The sequence below is a fragment of the Monodelphis domestica genome, chromosome 4, assembly GCF_027887165.1.
Source record: "Monodelphis domestica isolate mMonDom1 chromosome 4, mMonDom1.pri, whole genome shotgun sequence".
In the NCBI taxonomy this organism is placed as follows: Eukaryota; Metazoa; Chordata; class Mammalia; order Didelphimorphia; family Didelphidae; genus Monodelphis; species Monodelphis domestica.
In genome coordinates, this window is record NC_077230.1 from 436,469,772 (window position 1) to 436,494,718 (window position 24,947).

Genomic DNA, 24,947 nt, shown 5'->3' on the forward strand with positions numbered 1-24,947 from the left:
TTTAGTTTACCTCACTGAAGCTTAGACAGAGTTTTCTATAGGATAATAAATTACAGGTGCTATGGTAGAAATTACACAAATAGGAATAAATTTAAGTGTACTAAAGGTTGGTTTGAATAGGCTAGCATGACCACTTGCTAGGAACTCTAAGACAGGAGAATCTGGAATGTGGAAGGAGAGATTTTGAAGGTGCCAACTGAGCTCTTCCTGTCTTGGAGCTGAGAGAGGAAGGAGCTTATCTCTGCTGATATTGTTTCTACCAGCCTGAGAGTGAGAGAAGGGGTTGAACTCCAACATCCAGAGTTCATCCTTTTCATCCTGATAAACCAATAAAGGGAGGAATTATAGTACCAGGAAGACTAGAGAGGGCTTTTTTGGGTATTAGCCAGAATCAGGAAGGGTTTGTAGGGAGATTCAAGAAACAGAAGTGTCCTCACAGAGGATTTAAGAGGGAAGTAGGAAGTGACAGAATCAGTGATTAGGGCATCCTCAATCTTCCCTCCCTCTTATTTACCAGTAAACCTGTTAGTTTTTACAACTGCTTGGAAGACTTAGTTGCAGCTGGTCCAGTGTAGTAAAGAACAGACTGCTTTACTGTACTAAAAGGGGACTGAGTACTTACCAGAGTACTTACATGAATTTTTGGGTTTTGAAGCTCTATTATTCATAATAGACATGACTATACATAGTTTTATCATATTTAACTCTTTTAGTCCTGATAGTGATCTGCTTCTACCAGTTTAAGAAAATAGTTGCAGCTATTGGTAAAAGGTTTATAATTGCTGGATATTTTGAACTTTGGAAACAACAAATTGAAACAACTAATGTTAGCTTTACAGCAAAAGTTAGATCACCTAGAAGCCCAATGCATGGAACTAGGCAAAAGGGGTGATGCCAAGACAACCAACTATGCAAGGGGGTGCAGACAATATTCCAGTACCCACCAAGATTCAGCTGGAAAATGAGGCACTGGAAAACAATCCTGCTAGTCTGTTCCTGCTCAGAGATGTCTCATACATTGTTCCTGACATTGGCATAGGACATGTGAAGTCCCATAAGCAATTTACCTCAAATGACTTGGAGGCCATAAAAAAGAGAACACCCAAATTTGAAGAACCAAACAAAGTGATCAAAGAATTTAAACGGGTTATTTGGATATACGATTCTGATTTTGAATTAATTATGAAAGGACTTCTTACAAAGAAGGAGAAACAGCAATTCATAGAACAAACCCATAAGAATCCTGATGTAATACCCTGGTCATTGGAAGATACCCAATTGGAAATTAATTCGGTGGAATCTTACAAATTTCTTTGGGAAAAGCAAGGGAATCAATTTTAGAAGTGATGGAAGCTAATTCTAAGCAGCCAGATACTTGGTCTAAATTTGAAAGAATTAGGCAAGAGTCTGGGGGAAACACCTGCAAGTGTGAATTTTAAAATCTCCATCTCGCTTGGTCTAGCACTCAAAATTGTGCATACCCACACTACACGGGCATGTGCTAATCAATGACAAATCAGAAATAACTGCCCACCTGGGCTGTCCTAAGCCAAGCTTGAGCCACCATTGGCACTTGTGAGGCACAGGAAGTGAGGTAGGGAAGAGCCTCTGGAATTCGCTCACTTCCTGTGGACAGGGTTAGACACCGGTTTGTGCTAGAAGCTTGAGCAAGGTGGAGGCCCGCAGACAGCTTCCCTTCAGATCGGTCACGTGAGTCAAGGACTGTTTCCTTCTCTACCTTGGCCTTTTGGGCCTAAACTCCCTCTGGCTCCCTGCCAGAGGTTGAGTAACCCCTTTCCCTTTTCTCCTCTCTCTTTCTCTCCCTCTCCCTTTTCTTACTCCCATTGTGATTAAACCACCATAAATTCCATTCTGACTTGAGTGTTTCATTTTAGGAATTTCATAAGTAAATTCCTTGGCAATCATAGTTTTAATATTATAACAATCTTCAAAGGTGCAATTTTCACTACACAAGTTTCTTAGATAGGATTATTGAGGCAGGAGAACAGCTATTAGGAATGGATGTTCTGGTGGATGGAAACTTGAACCACATTCACCCATCAATTTGTAAAGAATTCCTGCACTGTTGTGAGGAGTTTCTTAAGACACAAGTGTCTGACCTGGTACAATGTGGGCTTGGAGGAGCTAAAAAAGAACAGCTATTTACATATATCAGGCAGAAAAAGATAAACAATCTAATGATAAAAGTGACCTGATCGATGATCTTAGAAAACAACTTAGAGAAGCAAATGAAAAATTAAAGGTAAGTGAAATAAAAGGAAAAGCCATAGAAGAATTAAGATCTAGACCCAAACCTGAGTTTACTTTCAGACAACCTAGAAAAATCCACTAAAGTGTTATCTATGCAATTATGTGGGCCATTTTATGCGGGATTGAAGTGGGAAGTGAGAGAATTAGTGATTTAGGCATCCTCAATACTCTCTCCCTACCTCTTATTTACCAATAAACCTGTTAGTTTTTTTCAACAACTGCTTGGAAGACTTAGTTGCAGCTGGCTCAGTATAGTATGGCACAGACTGCTTTACTGCACTAAAAGGGGACTGAGGTATCATCCACAAATCTCAGTCAATCCATTATTTGACAGATAAATATGTAACCATCTAATCAAGCTTCTCACAGAATCCCTGTGTCAGGAATTTCTTAGAACACTGCTTTGGTAGGAAGGGGTGAAAAGGTGGGGTTTTCTGGCCTAATGTGATGACTAAGCTGTTTGACTGATTCTGGCCATGGTCGGGCTTCTCAGATGTTGCAAACTGGGGATTACTGTCACTAGTGGGGGCTATATTCTGCACACAATATTTCTGTCACAATGTGCAGTGCTCTTCTAGTTCTACTAAATTCAGTCTGCATTAACTCTTATGTATTTCCAGTTCTGAGCTCCTCCTCATTAATAAACAAATAATTTCATTTATTTATTTATTTGTTTGTTTTGTGATGTTTATTATAAAATAAATAAATAAAAAACAATAGAATTACATTATAATCAATAAAAATAAATAATAATAATGGCGAGCTACACAAAATAGAAAAACTGTTTAACTGTTTGGATGCTTTTGATAGAAGTAATCAAAAGTATCCTCAGTGATGAAGTGAAGCTTAAATGTGAACTTCCCTTCAGGGCCAGGTGCAAGGACGCTAAAGAGACTCTTATTATAAAAACAAAATGTTTATTGAAATATACAAGGATAAATAAAGGATTTCTAATTCTAAGGGATTCTAAATTCACCCAAATAAAACTCCCAGGTTCCGCAAGTAACCACTTTTCCTGTGTTTCACAGGCTACACTAATCCTTCCTGATCTGACTAACCTAAATTTATGCTATCTAAATAAATACTACCACTGTTATCCTTATAAATCTTTACTTCACCTTCAAATTATGAAATCGCAAAAACTAGCTGGTTGAGTCTCAACAAGAATCAAGACTCAGAGTCCAAACCGAACACCAGGTTTTCCTTTGGTATTCTCAGAGTTAAACAATTTACAAAAAACACAATAGATATTCAATAGTGTGTCCCATGGTTGGGAAAGGAAAACACCGAACTCCTTCAGATCTTTCCCTCAGACAGAGAGGCAAAGATGTTACCTCCTCCAGCCTTGTGTCTCTGATAGTATCTCTGCCAACTGCCAGAGGACAACTCCCAACTGCCACAGAGAGTAATTGTCATAGACAAAATGGTTATAACTGTCAGCAGTTGAAATTAAGATGCTCTCAGCTCTTCTTCAAACTCCAATTCTTTTCTCAAGCCAGCCACTTTACTTCTTATCTCTAAACTAATAAAACAATACTTATTTTCTAATATCATCCTTACAAATCACATGCAGCAATTTACTCAGCTATTTTTTATTAATGAGTTTCCTTACTTTCCAATACTTTTATCATCCCCAAAAGAGCAGCTTTAACTTTTTTCTCCTTCTTTAATATTTATGGGTCCTTTTCCTTTTTGTTTTTCAATGCCCTTTGGACATAGTTCCAAAATGCCCTTGGCTGAATCTGGTTACAATTCCCCAAATAGTTCATTATTATCTCAAATTTCCAAAATCTCAAATTCTTGTCACTTTCTTTTTCTGTCATAAGAGTCAATCTAATAGATTCGGGGTGTGCCCTCAAAATTAGTATAATTTGCATTTCTCTAAATAACAGTGACTACCATGTTCCTGAGGAAAACACATACAACTTAAGCACATTCATGAGGTATTTCTCCATTATAAGTGCACTGATATGAAGCAAGAGATGATCTCTGGCTAAAGGCCCTCCTATAGGGAATCCATCTGGAACTAGTCAGTTCAGAAGATATTTCCTCATTAGAACAAGCTCTGGACAATTCATTTCAATGTCTTTCTTCATTCATGACAGTAATAAGATTTCCATTCAAAAGGAATTCTATGTTAGAAATAATAAGAGATGAGTGTTGACTGAATTTACCACATTGATCATATTCTCAAAGTTTCTCTCTAGTATGGATCCTCTTTTGTTAGAGAATTTAAAAATGGCAACTATAAGCTCAGGCTCTTCATTCACTAGGTTTCCCTCCATGAAGATTTTATGATATGAAGCAACTGTGAAGTTTCTTCAGAAAGGGAATTCGAACTGATTACATTCATAGTTTCTCACTAGTGTGGATACTTTGATATTTAGCTAGATAAATCCTCTCTGTGAAAGCCTTTTCACACTACTTATAAGCATGAGGTTTATCTTGTGTGGTTCCTTTGATGTACAGCAAGAGAGCCCCTGCGTGTGAAAGCCTTTCCACATTGTTTACATTCAAAAGGTTTCTCTCCAGTATGGATTATCTGGTGTCTAGCAAGAATGTGACTGAAAGTGAAAGCCTTTCCACATTGTTTACATTCATAAGGTTTCTCTCCAGTGTGGATTCTCTGGTGTCTAGCAAGAGAGCCCTTCTGTGTGAAAGTCTTTCCACATTGTTTACATTCAAAAGGTTTCTCTCCAGTGTGTTTTCTCTGATGGCGAGAAAGACTGGAACTACTCGTGAAAGCCTTTCCACATTGTTTACATTCAAAAGGTTTCTCTCCAGTGTGTTTTCTCTGATGGCGAGAAAGACTGGATCTACTGCTGAAAGCCTTTCCACATTGTTTACATTCAAAAGGTTTCTCTCCAGTGTGGATTCTCTGATGTATAACAAGAGCACTGTGACATATGAAATCCTTACCACATTGTTTACATTCAAAAGGTTTCTCTCCAGTGTGGATTCTCTGATGTGCAGCAAAAATGCTCCTAAATGTAAAAGCCTCTCCACAGTGTTTACATTCATAAGGTTTCTCTCCAGTGTGGATTCTCTGATGTAAAACAAAGGCATTCTGCCATATGAAATCCTTACCACAGTGTTTACATTCATAAGGTTTCTCTCCAGTGTGGATTCTCTGATGTGCAGCAAGAATGCTCCTAAATGTAAAAGCCTTTCCACAGTGTTTACATTCATAACGTTTCTCTCCAGTGTGGATTCCCTGATGTTCAGCAAGATGGTCCTTCTGTGTGAAAGTCTTTCCACAGAGTTTGCATTCATAAGGTTTCTCTCTACTATGGATTCTCTGATGTGCAACAATATCTTTCTTCCATGTGAAAGCCTTTCCACAGTGTTTACATTCATAAGGTTTCTCTGCGGTGTGGATTCTCTGATGTGTACCAAGAGAGGCCCTCTGTATAAAAGTCTTTCCACATTGTTTACATTCAAAAGGTTTCTCTCCAGTGTGGAATCTCTCATGTACAGCAAGATTTCCCCTCTTTGTGAAAATCTTTCCACAATGTTTACATTCATGAGCTTCCTCACCACTGTGGATTCTCTGATGTGCAGCAAGATGGCCATTCCAAGTGAAAACCTTTCCACAGTGTTTACATTCATGAGGTTTCTCTCCAGTGTGGATTCTCTGATGTGCTACAAAACTGCTGCTCTGTGTGAAAGTCTCTTCACAGTGTTTACATTTATAACGTTTCTCTCCACTGTGGATTCTCTGATGTGTAGCAAAAGAGTCCCTCCGTATAAAAGTCTTTCCACATTGTTTACATTCAAAAGGTCTCTCTCCAATATGGGTTCTCTGATGTGCAGCAAGATTGCGCCTCCTCGAGAAAGTCGTTCCACAGTATTTACATACCCAACGATTCTCTCCACAGTGTTTTATTTGATGTGAACCAAGCTCAGACTTCTGACTGAAAGGTCTTCCATCTTTATTATTCACAAAAACCATCTCTACATGCTTACTTTTTGGATGTCTAATGAGGTCTGAACTAGAGCCAAAAGCCATTCCCCCAAGGTTACCTAGATACATGAGAATTTCAGGAGTTTTCTCTGGTGACTGAACAAGTCCTATTTCTTCAAGAAAGCCTTTGCTGTATTTACTAACCTGACAACAGTCATTTCCTGAAGTCAATTTGGTATACTGATTTAGGACTGAATATTGGCTGAATTTCTCTGCAGTTTTATCAAATTCACAGTAACTCTTCGGATTTTTATTTCCTTTGATAATAGAGTCACAGGTTTCTCTCAAAATGAAGTCAGACAGACCCTGATTCATGCATCTTTGGAGGCCAGATCCTTCCACAAAATGGCTCAGCTTGGAAGATATCTTCTTCACTTCAAAATTAGTTTCTGTCTCTGAAAAAAATTAAAAATGATATAAACATAGAGGGAAGGAAGATACATACAAACAAAGAAATATAAGTTCTTTCCTCTGATGGCAGAAAATAAACTAATTTTTTATTCTATTTCCCCAAGTAAAAAGGAGTTTTCAAACTTAAACCAGCAGAACCAGTCTCTGGATACAACATTTGGTCATAACTACAAGATGGATGATTTCAGAAAGACTTTCACATACAATGGAAACTCAAAACACACCAATAAAACAGGCAAACCTAAGATTCTCATCATACTTCACAATGCATGTCATGAGTAAATAATGGAATGACTGAAATAGAAAAATAAACTGTAGGTAAACTATTACTTGTTGATTCTCTGGCCTGTGACTAGAGAGACTGCTATAGGGACCTGAGGCTGCTTATTTGTAATGGAGGTAGAACAGAGAAATGCTGAGGGATGCTGGTACACAGGGGAGCTGCCTACAAGGGAATGCTCTAGGGTCTGCTCTGGGGTTTGTCTATTGATCCCTACTGATGGCTGATGGATCAATCTATTTTCTAACCTCCATCCTCCTTTACTCCCTCCCTTAACCAAACCTCTCCACCCAGTTCTTGAAGCCTTTGACTCCTTCCCTCCCCACCTGAGTAAACTATAAAGATATTCTTTTCATTTCCTTTTTCAAGTCAAGGGGTTTACTGGGATGACAGGATGGGAAACTGAGGTAAGAGGGATGAGGATTTCCCTAAACTACGGGGATAACTTTTAGGAAGGTTTGAGGAAGTATTCCAGTCACAAACTGTGACTCTAAGACAGTTAGGGAGATGGAGGACAATGGCTTTTAAGATCTTATTTCTTCTTCTTCACAAGAAATCAGTAAGGTCTCTCTGCTCAACCTCAGAGAAAAACAAATTTCAAAGTCTCTCAGTTACTACTGGCCAGATCAACTTTCATACAGACCACCAACTCAAAAGCCAAGTTTCTCCTTCTTGTCAACTTCAACTGCTCATAGCCAGAGAGACAGAGACAAAGTCCCAAAAGCCCAGTTTCTCTTCTCAGTGTGGCCAGCAAACCTCCAACTACCACTCCTGGGAACATTCCGTTGGAACCTTCCCTTGATTGACAGCTAGAGCTAGGTCTCCAGCTTTGGTTCTTGAAAGTTCTCTCTCCCCATGCCTCTACTACATGACCTAAATAATTTCCTTCCAGCTAAGTCTGAGCTTGTGCTGTCCACAGTACTAGACAGTCATTCTCTACGTGAGTACTATTCTTATAATTTTATCAATCTCAAGTAACTTTTCAGATATTTTGTTCTCATCATTTTGGTGGTACTATCTCATGATCATTCTTGGTAAATTTTATATCCTAAATAGAGAAACAATTTCAACCTTTTTAACTCTCATGCAGTAATTTTCAAAGTGGAATATAAGTTTTCTTCTTTTCTCTACAAATGCAAAGATATTATGCCATTTAGTGCAGATATACTTCATATTCATGTTATTTCAGGATCTACCATATCTCATGTCTTATACTCTATACTGAGTCCATCATCCATCTCTCAGGAAATGAATAGCATAATTCAGGGTTGGTCTGCCAGCCTCCAAGTCTAGCACTCTCTTTACTACAACTGATAAAAGTCTATTGGGATAACAGCCCTCATACATCTGCTTTCAATTCACTCACCTGGACAGGAGCTCCTTGGGCCTCTTTGCTCTAACAGCCATGGTGCTTCCCCTTGCTGAAAACAGGAGACAATATCTTCTCTAGGAACTAGAAGCCCTGAACAGAAAAAATAAGGAAGGGATCAGGAGAGAGAAATAAAACACAACAGAAACCATCCTGTAGGCCTTGCTTGCTTACTCCATTTCTATTTAGGGATTCTCTGATGTGTTGATGGTTTCTTCAATTTCTTTTTTTGAGATATCCTTTTTTAATCTGGAAAATTTATATTGTTGTAAAATATTTATCCATTTCACTTACACTGTCAGATATATTGTCAGATAATAGTTCGTAATGCTGCAATTCTTCATTGTCAGTGAAACTGGCCTTTTCAATTTTGAAACTGGTAATTTCATTCTCTTCTTTCTTTTTTTAAATGAAATTAACCAATGCTTTATTTATTTTGTTGGGGTTTTTCCTGTAGAAAACCAACTCCCAATCTTATTTATTAGTTTAACAGTTCTCTTATTTTCAATTTCATTGATTTCTCAGTTGATTTTCTGGATTTCCAATTATGTCTCTTCTTGAAGATTATTAGTTTTTTCTTTTTCTCTTCATTTTAGCTACATGCCCAATTCATTTATCTTCTTTTCCTCTATTTATTCTATATAATCATTCAGATATAAAATTTCCCCTAAGTACTGATTTGGCTATATGTCATAACTTTTGATATGCTGTCTCCAAATTGTCATTCTCTTGAAAAAAATCAGTGTTTCTATGATTTGTTTGTTGAGTAACCTCTTTTGAAGTATGAGATTTAGTTTCCAATAAATTTTTAATTTGTCTTTCCACTAATTCTCATTGATTATACTTTTTATTGCATTATGATCTGAATAGGTCTCATTTATTATTTCTGCATTTGGCATTTGGTTGGGCACTTTTTATAACCAGGCAGATGGTTAATTTTTCCTTTGTTCCATGGGTGACTAAAAATAAGGTACATTCCTGTTTCACTCCATTCAGTTTTCTCCAGATATATGTTAAATGTAATTTTTCTAAAATTTCATTCACTTCCTTTACTCATTTTTGTTTATTTTTTGGTTACATGTATTTTTAGATTTTTTTAATAGCGGAAGGTTGAGGTCCTTACCAATAAGTATAGTTTTATTGTCAATTTCCTCCTTATATTCCTGTAGTTTCTACCTTAGAAATCTGGAGGTTACACTATTTGGCCCACAAATGTGAAGTACTAATATAGCCTCAATAGCTATACAATCTTTTATCAAGATGTAATTACCATCCTTTTAGATCTATTTTTCCTTTAGCTTTGTCTGAGATCATAATTTGCTTTTTTAACCATTGACGAAGGCTGAAAGTCCTTTACATTTAGCTTGGAATGAAGACAATCCCTTAAGAGGAGATTCAGAGTTAACAGAGGAATGCATCTTACCCACGGAGAGTAGATTCTGAACATTCTCCAACATGACCTCCAGGTACAGCTCTTTCTGAGAATGGTCCAACAGGCACCACTCCTCCTGGGAGAAATCCACAGCCACATCCTTAAAGTTCATTAACCCCTAAATGAGGAAAATCATGAAATTTGGAGCAGAACCGTGAGAATTCATCTAGTACAACTCTCATCAACTGACTGGAGGAAACTGAAACTTACAAGGGATTAACAACAAACTCATAACCTTGGAGAGTGTTAGAGCTAACACTAGAGACCAGTCATTTACAGCCCAATGAAACAGTGATAAAGGCATTTAGGGTCTGAAGTGAGAATCATGGTGTGAAGAATGAAACCTGGAGAGGTATCTTACTGAGAAATGCTTTTCCTATGTAATCTGGGAGGTGATAAGTGCTCTCTGAGTGAGGTGGGAAATTCTGTCAAGGAGAAAGTGAGGTGATCTGAAATTCCCCTTTATCACAAGTTTTAGAATTTAGCTGGTAAGAATATTTTTTGAAAGGGTTACTAGGTTTTAAAAGGGAAAAATATTACTAGTAATTGAGGAGAGAACTAAGAAAAAGAAATTCTCTACTTATGTTTCCTAAAAGGCTAAAATACTGTTATCTACATGAAAACATAGAGAGAATTCCATAGAGTTACATGGGATCATACTCTGATTCTAGCTTAAGTGAAGAAGTACAGTCTCTTATTATATTAGGAGTTTGGGGAAAGGAACAGAGTGAACATGGCGGCTTAGTAGCAGCAAAATCCCAAACCTCTCTGGCTATCCTTCCATAAAAATCCTTAAAAAGTGCTTATAAAGGGGGCAGCTGGGTGGCTCAGGGGATTGAGAGCTAAGCCTAGAGAAGGAAGGTTCTAGGTTCCAACCTGGCATCAAACAATTAACTGTTGTGTAACCGTGAGAAGCTAATGACCTCACAATACATCAAGAAATAATAAGCCCAGCACTTTCCTTCAGTTAAAAATGCTCCTTTTCCTATCTATGCCTCACTTGATCTCCCCCAAACTCCTCCAGAAGCCTTCCTGGCAGGCCTGACTGATCTGGACAAGCCCAGGGCCTGGAGATTAGGAGCAAAGCCTGTCCCTGGGCCATCCCTGGAGGTGGGGGACACCTGGCCATCCCTGCTGAGGGGGGGGGGGTCACACTGAGGGGGTGGATGAATAAATATCAGCTCTTATGCCTGACTGGCTGGAAGCTGGGCCAGTTCATCCAGGCAGGGCTACTGAGGCCGGGAAACCCCAAAACACTGGTGGATTTGGGGCAGCCAGGGCTGACCCTGGAGTTCATTCTGACAACAAGCAGTGATGGCACCCCTGGAGGCCTAGCAAAGACACAGTTCTGAGTTGTGCTGGATTCCAGCCAGAGGAAGCTTGAACAGGGCTGGGGATGGGCTGCTTCTTTTTTTTTTTTTTTTTAATATATTTTATTTGATCATTTCCAAGCATTATTCATTAAAGACATAGATCATTTTCTTTTCCTCCCCCCCACCCCCCATAGCCGACGCGTAAGTCCACTGGGCATTAGATGTTTTCTTGATTTGAACCCATTGCTTTGTTGATAGTATTTGCATTAGAGTGTTCATTTAAAGTCTATCCTCTGTCATGTCCCCTCAACCTCTGTATTCAGGCAGTTGCTTTTTCTCGGTGTTTCCACTCCCATAGTTTATCCTTTGCTTATGAATGGTGTTTTTTTTTTCTCCTGGATCCCTGAAAGTTGTTCAGGGACATTACACCGCCCCTAATGGAGAAGTCCATTACGTTCGATTATACCACAGTGTATTAGTCTCTGTGTACAATGTTCTCCTGGTTCTGCTCCTCTCGCTCTGCATCACTTCTTGGAGGTTGTTCCAGTCTCCATGGAACTTCTCCACTTTATTATTCCTTTGAGCACAATAGTATTCCATCACCAACATATACCACAGTTTGTTCAGCCATTCCCCAATTGATGGGCATCCCCTCGTTTTCCAGTTTTGGGCCACCACAAAGAGCGCAGCTATGAATATTTTTGTACAAGTCTTTGTGTCCATTATCTCTTTGGGGTGGGCTGCTTCCTTTGCGGGAAATTGGGACACATGGTTTGAGACTGTTATTTAAAGGCACAATTAGTCCAAGCTAACAATAAAAAGAGAGCCTGGGAAAGCAGCATAAGGTATAGCAACAATACACAAACAAATACAAAATGTTGCCATTGTAATTGCAAGAATTCATTTCAAGCACCAAATTTAGAAACCATGGAAAGAGACATCCAACAGGGAGCAAAGCCACTTTATTCACACGTAGTCTTAGTGCTGCCAACCAATGTCAGTTATGAAGCCAGGTGCATGGGGTAACATCAAAAAGGAAAAATGGGAAAGGAAATGGGGGAAATGAAAAGGAAGAAGACTGCATGCAAATAGAATTTGAGGGTTCCAAAGCACAAAATAAAACTAAGGAGCAGATAGAAGAAGAAATCCAATGTGATAATAATGTAACAGAGATTAGACAGGAAATTTTTGGAACAGTGGAACAAGATACAAAGAAAGGGGAAGGAACAGATCTGGCAACAGTCTGTAACACACAAATCTTAAACTTATTAGGACATTATAACTTAAAAAGCAAAGAAAAGGAAAGATTAGATCCAAGCAACATTGAATTACAACATTTCTCAGCACAAGATAAAAGTAACTTAGCAGAAAGAAAAGAATATACTTTAGAAACAGAAAGTATAGAACAAATAGCAAAACCAAAACCAAAACCATATGACACACAAATAGTAGAGGGTTCTAAAGATTTTAAACAAAGTGCAAATGAATTAATTGAAGCACATGAGCAAACAACAGAATGGTCCAATGGGGCAGAAAATGCAATAACAGAGAACATTCAAATTAGCAGACATCCTGAGACAACGACACTGAAAAAGCAGGGGTAATATTTCAAAAGAATATACCAATAATAGAAAAGTCAACCTGAAATCTTTATGTCAAAGAATTCCAACCAATATCAACTGCACAGGAAAAGCAAACACAAACATTATCACACCATCCTTAAGTCTCTACACTAATACAATTGCATTGCAAACTGATGATGGATGGTAAAATGAATGTTCAAAGTAACAAGAGAAGTCTGTAGCTAAAGAACAAAACTGGGATATGAGCAAAATAGAAATACAAGCAACTATGGTTCAAGTATGCCAACAAAATGAGAACACAGAACCAAGGGTCATGATAAAAGTGGGTAATAAAATCTACCCAGCCCTTAACGATACAGGGGAAACTAAATCTATTTTTAAAACATCTCCTGAAGATAACCAAATCACAAGTTATGTACAAATAATGGGGTCAACAGGGAAAAAACAGTACCAAAACAAAAATCAAAGATGGTAACTCTAGGACCCCTAACAACAGAACACAAATTCTTGTTAATCCAAGAATACCCAATCAACCTTCTTGGGAGAGATTTTTTGTGTAAAATTGGAGCAACCATTCAATGTGATAAATTGGGGAAAATCTTTCTACATCTACCCAAAAAACTCTTTAAAACATTATCCATTGCTGTTTATGGGGAAAGTGAGTGATGTACAAGTTCAAAACGAAGGTACAATATTTGAAATTCCAAGTGATATACCAAAAGGGCTTTGGACTATACATTCTACAGATGTAGGGATTCTAAAGTCAGCAACACCAGTAAAAGTAGAAGTTAAAGAAGGGACACCACCAAAGATACCACAATACAAACTAAGGAAAGAAGACATAGATGGAATCAACCCAATTATCCAAAGCTTGTTAGATCAGAAAGTTTTAATCCCAACAACTTCAGAATACCCATAAAGAAAGCAAAATGTGACTCTGAAGGAAAAGTTCAATGGAGACTGGCCCAAGATTTAAGAGCAGTAAAAAACTTTTTTACAAAATTCCATGCAGTCATTCCAAGCCCATCTAGAATAATTTCAGTAAACCAAGTAAATCTAGATAGTATACTGTCATTGATCTGTGTAGTGTTTATTTTAGGATTCCAATTGCAAAGGAAAGCCAAAAAATCTTTGCTTTCACTTGGAATGGGATTAAGTAGACATGGGTAAGATTACCAATGGGATTCTGTGATAGCCCAACAGCATTTTGCCAAATCTTGCAGCAAGATTTAAAGAACATTCAATTCTAAGAAAGCAAAATCATGCAATATGGAAATGACATTCTTCTTGCATCCACATCTGCTACAGTTTGTTACCAGAAACAGCAAAAAAAAACTTCTCCTAGAGCTATATAAGGCCACAAAGTTTCCAAATCAAAGTTACAATGGGTCATGCCTAAAGTGGCATACTTAGGATTAAGCTTGGAAAAGGGAACGAGAAAGATTTCCAAGAAAAGATTAGAGGATGTTCAAAAGCTCAGGGTGCCAAAGACTAAGAAACAAATGCGAGCATTTTTAGGAGTAACAGGTTTATGAAGACAATGGATGCCAGGCTATAGCCAAATAACAAAATGCCTGATGGATTTAACCAAAAACACAGAAACAGAACCTTTGAAACTAACAAAAGAGCATCTCCAAGCCTTGGCACAGCTCAAAGAAGCAATCACAACAGCTCCAGACTTAGGTATTCCAGACTACAACAAAGAATTCCATCTCTTTGGACATAAAGCAAGAGGCATAGCTTCTGGAGTGTTAGTCCAAACTTTAGGACCCAATTTTAGGCCTATGGCATATTATAGTACAAAGCTGGTTATAACCAAGAAAGGAATGATTCCCTGGTTGACAGAAATTTCAGCCATAGCAACCATGATTCAAAAGTCACCTGATTTGGAATTAGGATCAAAATTCAATATCTACTCTCAACATCAACTAGAGCCCATATTGAAGAAATGTCATTTAGAAGTTACACACAGCAAAGACTTTCTCAGTATGAAATTGTGTTACTGAGCAACAAAAACATTAGTTTAAAATATTGGCAACCATTGAATCCGCCAATATTGATTTCAGACCTGCCATTTGAAAGGGAACCCATAAACAATTGCCAGGAAACAATATTATTAGTAGAAAAACCAAGAAGTGATTTAAAAGATACTCTCCTGAAACAACCCACATTGAAATGTATACAGATGCATGATAGTTAATGGGGAAAGGTACACTGGAGCAGCAGTAGTAACACAAAGAGAGACATTATGGTATGCATTCTTAACAAAGCATGTGAGCACTCAAGGGGAAGAGCTAGGCTCAGCCTGAGCCAGAGCAGTTTAAATTAACTCTTTCCTCTCTCTCTCCTCCTAATTCCTTCTCTCTATATTAAATTAAAATCATCATAATTTCCAGCTGACTTGGGTATTTTATTATTTGGGATTTTCCCTGGCAACCATATTAATTTAGATTTTTAAGTCACAAATATAGAATTATCTTTACAATATGGACATTCAATTTGGCAAGGAAGGACTTGTAAACCAGTTTACAATGCAATGATAGGTGGAGATTGTCAATTAACAAAACATATACAAGCTTGACAAACAAGAAACAGGAAATTGACTTGATACAACAAACAGTACCCCTGGATTACAATTTGCACAACATCAAACCAGGAGACAAAGTATACTTTAAAAAGTTCAATAGAAAATTGGCTACAGACATAAAATGGACTGGACCACACTAAGTATTGCTTACTACCCCAACAGCTATAAAAATTGCAGGGAAAGACTCATGATTCCACTGTTCCCACATAAAACCAGAAAAATCCAACATCACTGTAACAGACACAGAAGATAATTAGACAAAAGATAGCACTGAGAAATGAAAACAAAAACTCATTAACATCAAAAAGTACACCACAAAGAAACAATAGTGATACATCATGTTCCAGACAACAACATCCCAGCAGTCAAGCATACCGCAGTGACAAGACAACTTTCCAGCCCAGAAAAGCATGCCAGAGGAAAAGCATCAAGAAAAGCTGCTAGAGAGAAGAAACAAAAAGAAAAAACTGAAATGAACAGCTAAGACTTTTGAACTTTGTAAATTTGTTCATAAAAGAAGACAGATGGAAAACAGGACTTATATGTAAGACTGAGTGAGGCAAAACCATTAAACAAAATTAATTTTACGTATTAGGGAAATAGAATGCAACACTACATAATTTGGGAGGAATAAGAGATCCATCAGTCAACATGAGAAGTGGAAATTTGAAGAAACTTGATAAGTATTAATTCAAAACAACACTATTAGACACTGTAGCAACCCAAGCATATTCACATCTATGAATCATAAATAACTGTAGGGCTACTGTGTCTCCAAGCACAAGGTTTTACCAATAAGGTTTGTGAATGTAACCTTGAAATGGCCATGCGGCCCTTGCTTAAGACAAACTCATTAACATTTTGGCTCGGAGTACTCGGGGAAAGCACAGGTTGAAATCTACACACCCAAAGGTGTTCCCTCTACATTGCCACCCAATCTCAACTGTCTATACTCGGTGATGTGATTGCTATGTGATTGGAAACACCTCCTTGCTTCCTCAACAATAAAAGCAAAGGCAACTCCTTTGAACCTCCTCTTGGATCTTCAATCTTCTCTAGCAATCTCTCTGTCTCCCTCTCTCTCTCAAGCCTCTCCCGAGGCTATGGCCCTTGTCGGCTTACATTCCTTATCTTAATCTTCTCCTCTACCTCGTGTTCCATTGATCCTCATATTTTCCTCCCAAGGGGAAAAATCATAGGGGTTGCCTGCCCTATTCAAACACTGACTTGTCCGTGTCTTTCATTCTCCACCCTGGTTCTCAGTTCCCTATCTCTCCTCGGGTCCCATCACAAAGGTGAGCCCCTTCCCTTGTGGGACCCTTCTCGTCAGGGAAATCCTTAAGGAACACCCCACAGACACAAAATACAAAATCACAAACCGACATATATTAGGAGACCTTGTTTAAATAAACAAGTGTCTGAAATTGTCTCGATTTCTTGTGAGGTGGAAATATCTAGCATGTTTTTTAATTACCTTACCTACATAGACAGTGATTATGAATGAGAAAACACATATTCAAAAACAAACTGGAGGAGAGATGGATATACAATTTCACATCTATTCTCTAACTTCAACATCACATGACAAATACCATCTATTGAGAAGGGTTGAAACCAGGATTAGTTTGAGTTCCATAGAGTAACACACAACACAAAACCTTGTGAGAACAAAGACTGGTCTTAGGTATAAAATCTGACAGAACAACTAAGAAATTTAATTACATCAGGAAAAGCCCCAAGCTCTTAGTGACAAACTCTTAACTTCATAACTATGACAAGTACAAACATCCCAGTAATGGAAGATGGGGAACCCACATTGGATGAATCTGTTATCAAAGACTTTTAATACCAACTTATAGATGAGAACTGAAACAGGTTACCCATATCTCTCAACTTCCACCTAAAAACAAATCTCTACCTGGGGGAGGAAGAGAGGGAGGGTACACCATGAAGACATTATCTCATAGTTTCAGACATCTCACAAGAAACAACTGTATGGCCACAATCATGTAAAACAACATTATTCCCATAATATTACCAGCAATATAGAAGAACAAGAAGCAACATTCTAAGAAAATGCATAAGAAAAAACTGAAGTATTGCCAACAGCCCCAACAACATGTTAACAATTGTCCCTATAAATGGAAATCATTACATGATAGTAGAAGAATAAAAATGATAGCATTGCACATAAGAACAACAACAACACAAATGTGAGACATGAGAGTACATGTTAAAACAGAATATAAGCACTGGAAAAACACTGGGGAAGTAGCCCCAAATTTGAAGATATTAGCTTCAATAATTAAGAACGAAACAAGATTATTTTACAAAAGACACATCTCTGCAAAACACATTACATCATGTATAATTCTATCTATACCAACAAGAAAATAAGAACCATAGAGTAAAGAAAAATTCTATCTCCAAGAAAAATTCAAAAGTCAAAATAATCTCCTAATATAAACATCTCAAAGAAGCTGTAAATCTTGAAATCTCTCAGACTTGTGAATGTTAAAAATTTTCCCATCAGGGAATTCTTAATTGGAACAAATTCCCTACTGAGAAACATTCCCCATTTTGATGTGAGAACTCGCCAGGATCAGAAATGGGAGGACCTCTACTCCAACCGTACTTAAGACTGCTTTAGGAGAGAAAACTCCTTACTAAACAAAGAAAGTACTTGGATCCATGCTTATGGTAGGGCAAGGAGTTCTTTGAGCCAGGCCTGTTTTTAGAATTGATACAATGGGATGCTAGGTACCTAAAAGGGTCGGGCAAGTTTTCTCTTGATGAGATTGGTCGACACAGCAGCATTTTTTCTGATTCAGACTTACTGAGGAGATTGGTCGACTTAGCAGGAATTTAGATGGGCAGTCCTTTGGAAAGCATCTACAGTGATTGGTAGATGTAGGGACTTAGGGGAGGTGACATGGGAGAAAAACCCCTATATAAGAAAAAGCAGAATCTCTTGAGAAGAGATATCCTTTTGGAGGAATTCCTTTTGGAGGATCTCTGATGAGGATCGCTTGGGAAGAATCTCTTGAGAGAGGCTCTGGAGAAGGGAAGCTCTTGGAGGACAATCTCTAAGGAGGTCTCCCTGGAGCTCCTCTAAGGGGACTCTGTCCCTCTGGAGGCTCTGGAGAGAGACCTTTTGGAACAGTCTCTGGCTGGAAGGCTCTCTGGTGAAGTCAGCTGAGATGGAGCTGGCCTGGTGTCACTAGAATCCTTGTTTAGGCAGACCTTGTGGTGAGTGTTAAAAGACTGACTGACTGATTCTCTCTCTTAAGACTCAGGTCTAGGCCATATTGGCTTGAGGCCCTTCATAATTATTCCTTTCCTTCTCTTTCTCTAATTCCTCATTATATTATTAATTAAAAATCTCTATAAAACCCAGTTGACTTGGGTATTTGAATAATTGGGAATATTTCCCTGGCGACCACCTCATATTTGATTTAAAAACCAAGACACTGTAGTGAAACATATTTTCTGCGGTCAAATTTACTCACCCTCTCTTATATCTATCACAATTTATATCTTCCACCATTTTAACTCACTACAGTTTAAGACATCAACCATTTTAAATCTCACAAAGCCAAATCTCAATGTAATAAAACCCCTTGAAAAATTAAACATCAAATGATATAAGACAACATCACATTTCAAAATCACGAGATGTATCTTAAAAATCTACTAAGTACAACATACTATATACACCCACACATGAAGATTACCACACAAAAAAGCATACATCCATACACAAAGAATCAAACCGTAAAAGACTGGCAGGCACGCATGAAGAATTCAAACTTACTTCCACGCACATACAAACAAGAAAAAATCAATCTTACGCACAGGCATACAAAGAGCTTACACACATACATGTTCCTGTATGTTAAAGAACACGGGACTTCAATCAAGGTGAGATGACAATGTGTAACCTGAACAGATGAAGTACCTAAGACATGTATGTTTTCTATAATCAATACCAAGGACATGGAAAGACTTTGAAATCTAGAACTAATGGTGATGAGGTCACATAAGAATTCGTCATACATGTTAACCTCACACATAGGTACATGCACATATAACATCACATATAAGCACAAGATGGAATGAAACCTCATGGACTAGATAAGTATGTAACATCTCATAATTAGAACACCTAAAATTCATACTGATAGAACTGTGAGTTTCTGTGGAAAATTCAGACAAAGAACTTTTCTCATCTGCAGGACTTTGAACCCAACTGACACAAAATGTATCCTAATTGGACAGATGTCAAATTTGTACAGACAAAGCCATGTACATTTGTAAAATACTAACGGAACTAACATTCTAATGGAAAGTGACTGCCATTTTGAACAACCAACTCTCAGGGCAAGATTCGAGAAGTCATTGGAAATTCTAAATAGATTAGGGGCAGATGGACAGCTTAGAAAGGGAGATTGTTTATGAAACAAGTTCTCGCCACAGATGTTAGGGCAGAACAAGGTGCTGGATGTCCTCAGCAGCACCTCCCCTGCCTCCCTCCCCCACTTCTCACTGTCTAATAAGGCCCAAAGGCCTGGCAAAGGCTGACCCACTGCCTGACCCAGGAAGCAGCCCATGGTGTGTCCTCTGGCCCTGAGGAGGAGCCTAGCTGGAGCCCTTCTCAGCAGCCCTTTCACACTGGAGGGTGGATGAAGGAATGGCAGCACCTGGGCCTGTCTGGATGGAACCTGGGCAGCTCATTCAGGCCAGGAAACCCCAAAACACAGTGGATGGCTGACCCTGGAGCTCCCTTAGGACAAGCAGTGACAGCGATCCTGGAGGCCTGGCACAGACACAGCTCTGAGTTCTGCTGGATTCCAGCCTGGCCTGGGGAGGGGCTGCACTCACCTGGGAGAGGGACCTTGGGGTCCCGGGGGCCATTCCTCTGGCTGCGGGCTCTCTGCGGGGCAACACGGGGGTCCTTCAGGGGGTGGCAGCCCTGGGGAGGGGGGTAGGCTTCCTCTCTGTCAGCCTGGAGGAGAGAGGGGGAGGGCTCAGAGGGGTTCCCAGGCCTCAAGGGAGACTCTCCCCCATCGGGGAGAACAGGGAGCTTCAGGCTAGGAAGGGCCTTGGACTGGCCAGGAAGAAGCCCCCCCCACTCCCTGCTGCCATCTTTGGCTTCATTCCATTCAGAAACTACACTGGCTGAATTGAGGGAGACTCCTTGGGGGAGGGGTTACTGGGGAATGGGAAGAGGTACACTGGAAGGGGAGACCGGCATCACGTGGGTGTTGGCATGTCTTCGGTGCCCAAGATCGCGGCCCCTTCCATGGCACGTGGGTACGGGCATGCCCCAGACACCGGGCTTAGGTTTATCGGCCCCTCCCCCCACCTTTTGAATGCCTCCCCCGTCCCCAGATGCCTTCTGGCTCTAGATTCCGGCCCCGGGAGGGGGCGGGTAGGGGGCGCCGGGAGGGACATTCTCTCCTCTGGCGGAGGGCAAAGCCTCGCCAAGGCTCCTGGCCCAGATGGAGCCGTCCGGGCCTGACACTGACGCTTCCGTGTTGGTCCCGTTTCTGAGGTCCTTAAAAATGACCCACAGACACCCACACTTAATCCCCGCCACACAGCCCCTTCCCCACCTCCCGTGTTGCACATGCGCACACTCCCCGCTATCCCCAAGCTCAGCACCCGGAACTGGTCCACCGGGCTCTTCCCGCTCCCCAGGACTTAGAGCACAAAGTCTCCGCCAGACCAGGGAGCCGGGGCCGCGCCTGCGCGTGGACTCCCTCCCCCTCCCCCTCTCACCGAGCAAATCAAAGCTCCGGGAGTAACAAAAGAGAGAAAAATAGAGGACCCTCCAGGAACTAAGAGGGACCATAGGCGATTCCCAGCATGCCTTGAGCCTGTCACCTGGGGGAGGAGACAAGACCAAGAGGAAGTCCGGAAACAGGCATTCTGGGAAATGGAGTCCATTCTGGGCCGGTGGGGGAGGGGTCATACACTGATTGTCCCCCAATGTGGGGGGCCGCAGCCTTCTCCCCTCCCCCCACTTCCCCTCCCGCCCAGCCCTACTGCTTCTTCTTTCCACTGGAGGCTGTCTCAGGCTAGGGCCTGGCCCGCAGCAGGTGTTTAATTGGCTGATCAGGGAATGGATTCATCCTTCCCCAGGACCTGAGGAGGGGGTGCTAGGATACCCTCTGTCTGACAGAGAAGGAAACTGAGGCACAAGGCAGTAGCTGATCCTGCAGGGCCCAGGCCCAGCCCCAAGGGCCCCCCTCCTCCAGGGATCTCTCTGAACATTCTGCTGCACCTTCTGCTCTGGGGGTAGCCCAGGGGCTCCCGCAAGGAGGGGCCCAACCTCTCCCCAGGTGGTGGAATCAGGTGACTCTGGGGCTGCCCTCCTGGGCCTGGAACCCCCAAGATCTGGGCTCAAACCTGGCCTCAGACACTGCCCAGCTGGGGGAGCTTGGCCAAGGCCCTTCCCAGCCTTTGCCTCAGTTTCCCCCATGGTGAGATCCAGACAATAAGAGCCTGAGCCAGGGCTGTGGGGAAGCTGGTATGGAGAGGGTCTGGGGGGAAACAGAGCTGCTTCCTCTGGGCCAGCTGGGGAGGGTCTCCTTTAGCACCGCCCCAGCCCAGAGGCCCAAAGACCCTTCAGAGGCCTGGGGGAGGCCCAGGAACCCCTCCTGCCCTAGAGGAGGCTACAGAAGGCAGCAGCAACAGCCACTGAGCCAGACTGGGAGCCCTGATGGACAGAGGACAGTCTGGGGGTGTCTGTGTGTCTGTCTGCAGGGCTCCTGGGCTCAGGAGGAGAGAATACACAGGCCTGGGATGGGATGGGCCCTTCCCTAGACTCCAGACTCTCCTAGGCTTTGGGCCTGTCCAGCCTGAGCTGGGAGGGAGCTCTCAAGGGAGGTCCAGAGGGGGAGGCCTCTAAGGAGGTGGCTGGGCCTGCCCTCAGGGGAGGCAGCAGGGAGGGTCCAACACCCTCTGGGGGGCCCTCCTAGGCCTGCCAACCCCCAGGAACCCAGGAAGAGCCCTTTCCTGCAGGCACCCCCAGGCCCAGCCCCCAGAAGCCTGGCTCCTGCCCTCCCCCAGCAGAAAGGCCTTTCCCTCTCTGGCCTCCTCTCAGGCCTTCCCCAGCAGGGGCTTCCTGCCTCCCCTCCTCCTCCACCCTCTCCCTCCCCAGCTCAAGCCCTGCCTTCTCTCAGCCTCCCCCTGCCATGTTCCCTTTCTTGCTTAAGTCTCCCCTTCTGGGTCACAATCAGGGCTGTTTCTGGGCTCCAGAAGCCTCAGAAGGGCACATTTGAACCCAGAACCTCTGCTCTCCAGACCAGGCTCTCTCCACGGAGCCCTCTGGCTGCCCCTGGATACAGCAACTTCCCAGAGCTTTTCCCCCACAGCCCTCCTGGTACTTCCGGCCTGTGTGGAATGAGGTTTGGGGTGTGATTCCTGGAGCCCTCTTTGGCCTGGAACCCCAATTCTCCAGAGCTCTCCGTGTTCCTGTTCCATAGGCCTAGAAGGAGAGGACGTGTTTGCCCGAGCAAGCCGCTGGTGTGGGAGGAATCCCTTTTCCTGCCCCCTCCCTGCCTTCCACTGTTTTCTCCAAATGAAAGTGTTTCTCTACCAGCATTTTATCGAGGCTCCTGTGGCTCATTAGAGTGATTCGGGAGTAAGAGCCTCCCAGAATTCCACTCCACACACAGTCATTCCCTCCTCCTGTCTCTCCCCCCACCCCCGTGCAGGCTGGGCCCCCCAACTTACCTCTCCTCCAGCCAGAAACGTCTCCCCCTGGGCCTGCCTCCACGCTGTCTTCCCTGTTCCCTTTCTGTATTTGTCAGAGCATGTCCCAGCCCCCCAGGATTTTGTCTTCCAGAGGGGAGTGGGGGGCAGGGAGGCACTTTGGGAGCACAACTTCATGGGCTGGGGGACCTCAGGGCATGGATGGCTCCCCATCCTCCAGGAACTGGAGCAGAGCAGAATTGGGTCTGGGACCTTGTTAGCTCCATGGGAGAGGAATTGTGGGGTCTGGAAAGAAGAAGCCAGGGCTTGGATGCAGATCTCCTCTGTACCCTGCTGCCCCACCCCAGGGGCTTGTCCTCCTTGAACCCCCCCCCCCAATGCACCCAAGGGATGCTCTTCCCCCTTTCCTTGCTCTGCCTCTCCCCCAGCTCTCCCCTGTGTCTCAGTGGTTGAATCCAAGCTGGAGCCCAGCCATCCCAGCTGGGTTTTCCTCCCATCCCCAGCCCTGACTTTCCAGAAGAGCCAGGACTACCCCCGTTCCTGGGGACTGAATTATGAGGGGACTTGGATCCTGAGCACCTCGGGGTGGGATGCAGGGGTCACAGAGAAATGGATTAATTTGGTAGGAATGTGGAGAGGTAAAGTAGCAATCAATAAAGTACATTTCCCCTTATAAAAAGCAGGCTTAAGGAATGTGCTTTCTCAGGCTGTAACAACAGATGTCAGGGGATGGTTCCTCAAGGACGAGATAAATCAGGTATAGGAGAAGATCTACAAAGAATGTTCATCCTCCCCAGTAGATGGTTCATCTGGCTTGTGTCTGATAAGACTTGATTTCCCTGATCAGGCTGGCCCAGGCCACGTTTTACTTTTTTAAACTTAAATCCATATATCCTTCATTTGCTTTGTATGAGCTCATTTTACCTTTTCACCTCTCTCATATATGTAAACCTGTAAACACTGTCTGTAACTTTGCCCTGGTGTGACTTTCACTAGGAAGGCTGCCCTGGCCAGTTAAGTACATATTATTAATCGATAGATTAATAAAGAAATATTGGTTCCATTAATTGAACTTCTGGGTGTCCGGACTTACTTTATGAAGTGCATAAAGTGGAGTGGGCTGCTGTGAGAGCGTGTGTGTGTGTGTGTGTGTGTGTAGGAGAGAGATCTCTAGGCTCGTGGCATACAGCTAAATGGCTGGGGTTGTAACCCAAATCATAAGTGGGCAGCTTTTGCTAAACCAGAGCATGTGAAACAGTCTTGAACCCTCATCCCCTTTGGGGGTGTTTCTGAGTGTGGACTTGGAGAATATGCAGTTTCCAACTCCTGCATGTGAATTTTTTATTTACTCCACCCTGATTAGTCTGTAGAATTCTATCAACTAGGAATGTATACACCCCCACTTAAGGATTAACTGTTGGGAAGGATGGTCAATGATCCACGTGTGCTAGCAAGTGACAAATTAGAAACAACTGACTGACCCCCTGGACTGTCCTAAGCCAAATTTAAGCCACCATTGGTACATGTGAGACACAGGAAGTGATGTAAAGAACTGCCTTTGTATTTTGTGTCACTTCCTGTGAGGGGGAATTTTGCAGCTTTTTTCAGTGGTTCTTGACCTGGAGAGCTGGAACATGGAGATCTGAGACTGCTTCCCTTGGGCGACCATGTGGTAAGATTTAAGGCCGAATCCTCTTTCCCTAGCTTTCTGAAGGCACCAGCCTCCAAGGGGGCCCCTCATCTTAGAGGAAGCCTTGTGGCTGGAAACCAACCTATATTTAATCTTCTGGGAAGGCCCCTTGGCTGAGGCCTCTGAACTTCCCCTGGATCAGGCCAGGCCAGAGCAGATCTTCTGCCCTTTCCCACTTCTCCCTCATTCTTAATTATCTTCCTTCTGTTGTAAATAAACCACCATAAAATTCTATTCTGACTTGAGTGTTTCATTGGAATTTAGAATTTAGATCCCTGGTGACCACTAATATAATATATTCATTCTGAACCCTAGATTTTACCTTTAA

At 41.9% G+C, this 24,947-nt stretch overlaps 1 protein-coding gene across 2 annotated transcripts; it reads right to left on the reverse strand.

Moving 5' to 3' along the window:
- Positions 1-3,174: 3,174 nt before the first annotated feature.
- LOC103106474 (zinc finger protein 345-like) lies at positions 3,175-21,098 on the reverse strand. 2 transcript variants are annotated; one of them, XM_056796457.1, is made up of 5 exons: positions 20,992-21,098; positions 20,092-20,215; positions 9,719-9,845; positions 8,293-8,388; positions 3,175-6,630 (listed from the first exon to the last, which is right to left on the reverse strand). In XM_056796457.1, the coding sequence occupies exons 2-5, from the start codon at positions 20,122-20,124 to the stop codon at positions 4,712-4,714; spliced, it is 2,175 nt and encodes a 724-aa protein (XP_056652435.1). In that variant the 5' UTR covers positions 20,125-20,215; positions 20,992-21,098; the 3' UTR covers positions 3,175-4,711. The 2 variants fall into 2 exon arrangements, with proteins under 2 accessions (XP_056652435.1, XP_056652436.1); XM_056796458.1 differs by lacking the exon at positions 20,992-21,098 and having other exon boundaries at positions 20,092-20,320.
- Positions 21,099-24,947: the final 3,849 nt, after the last annotated feature.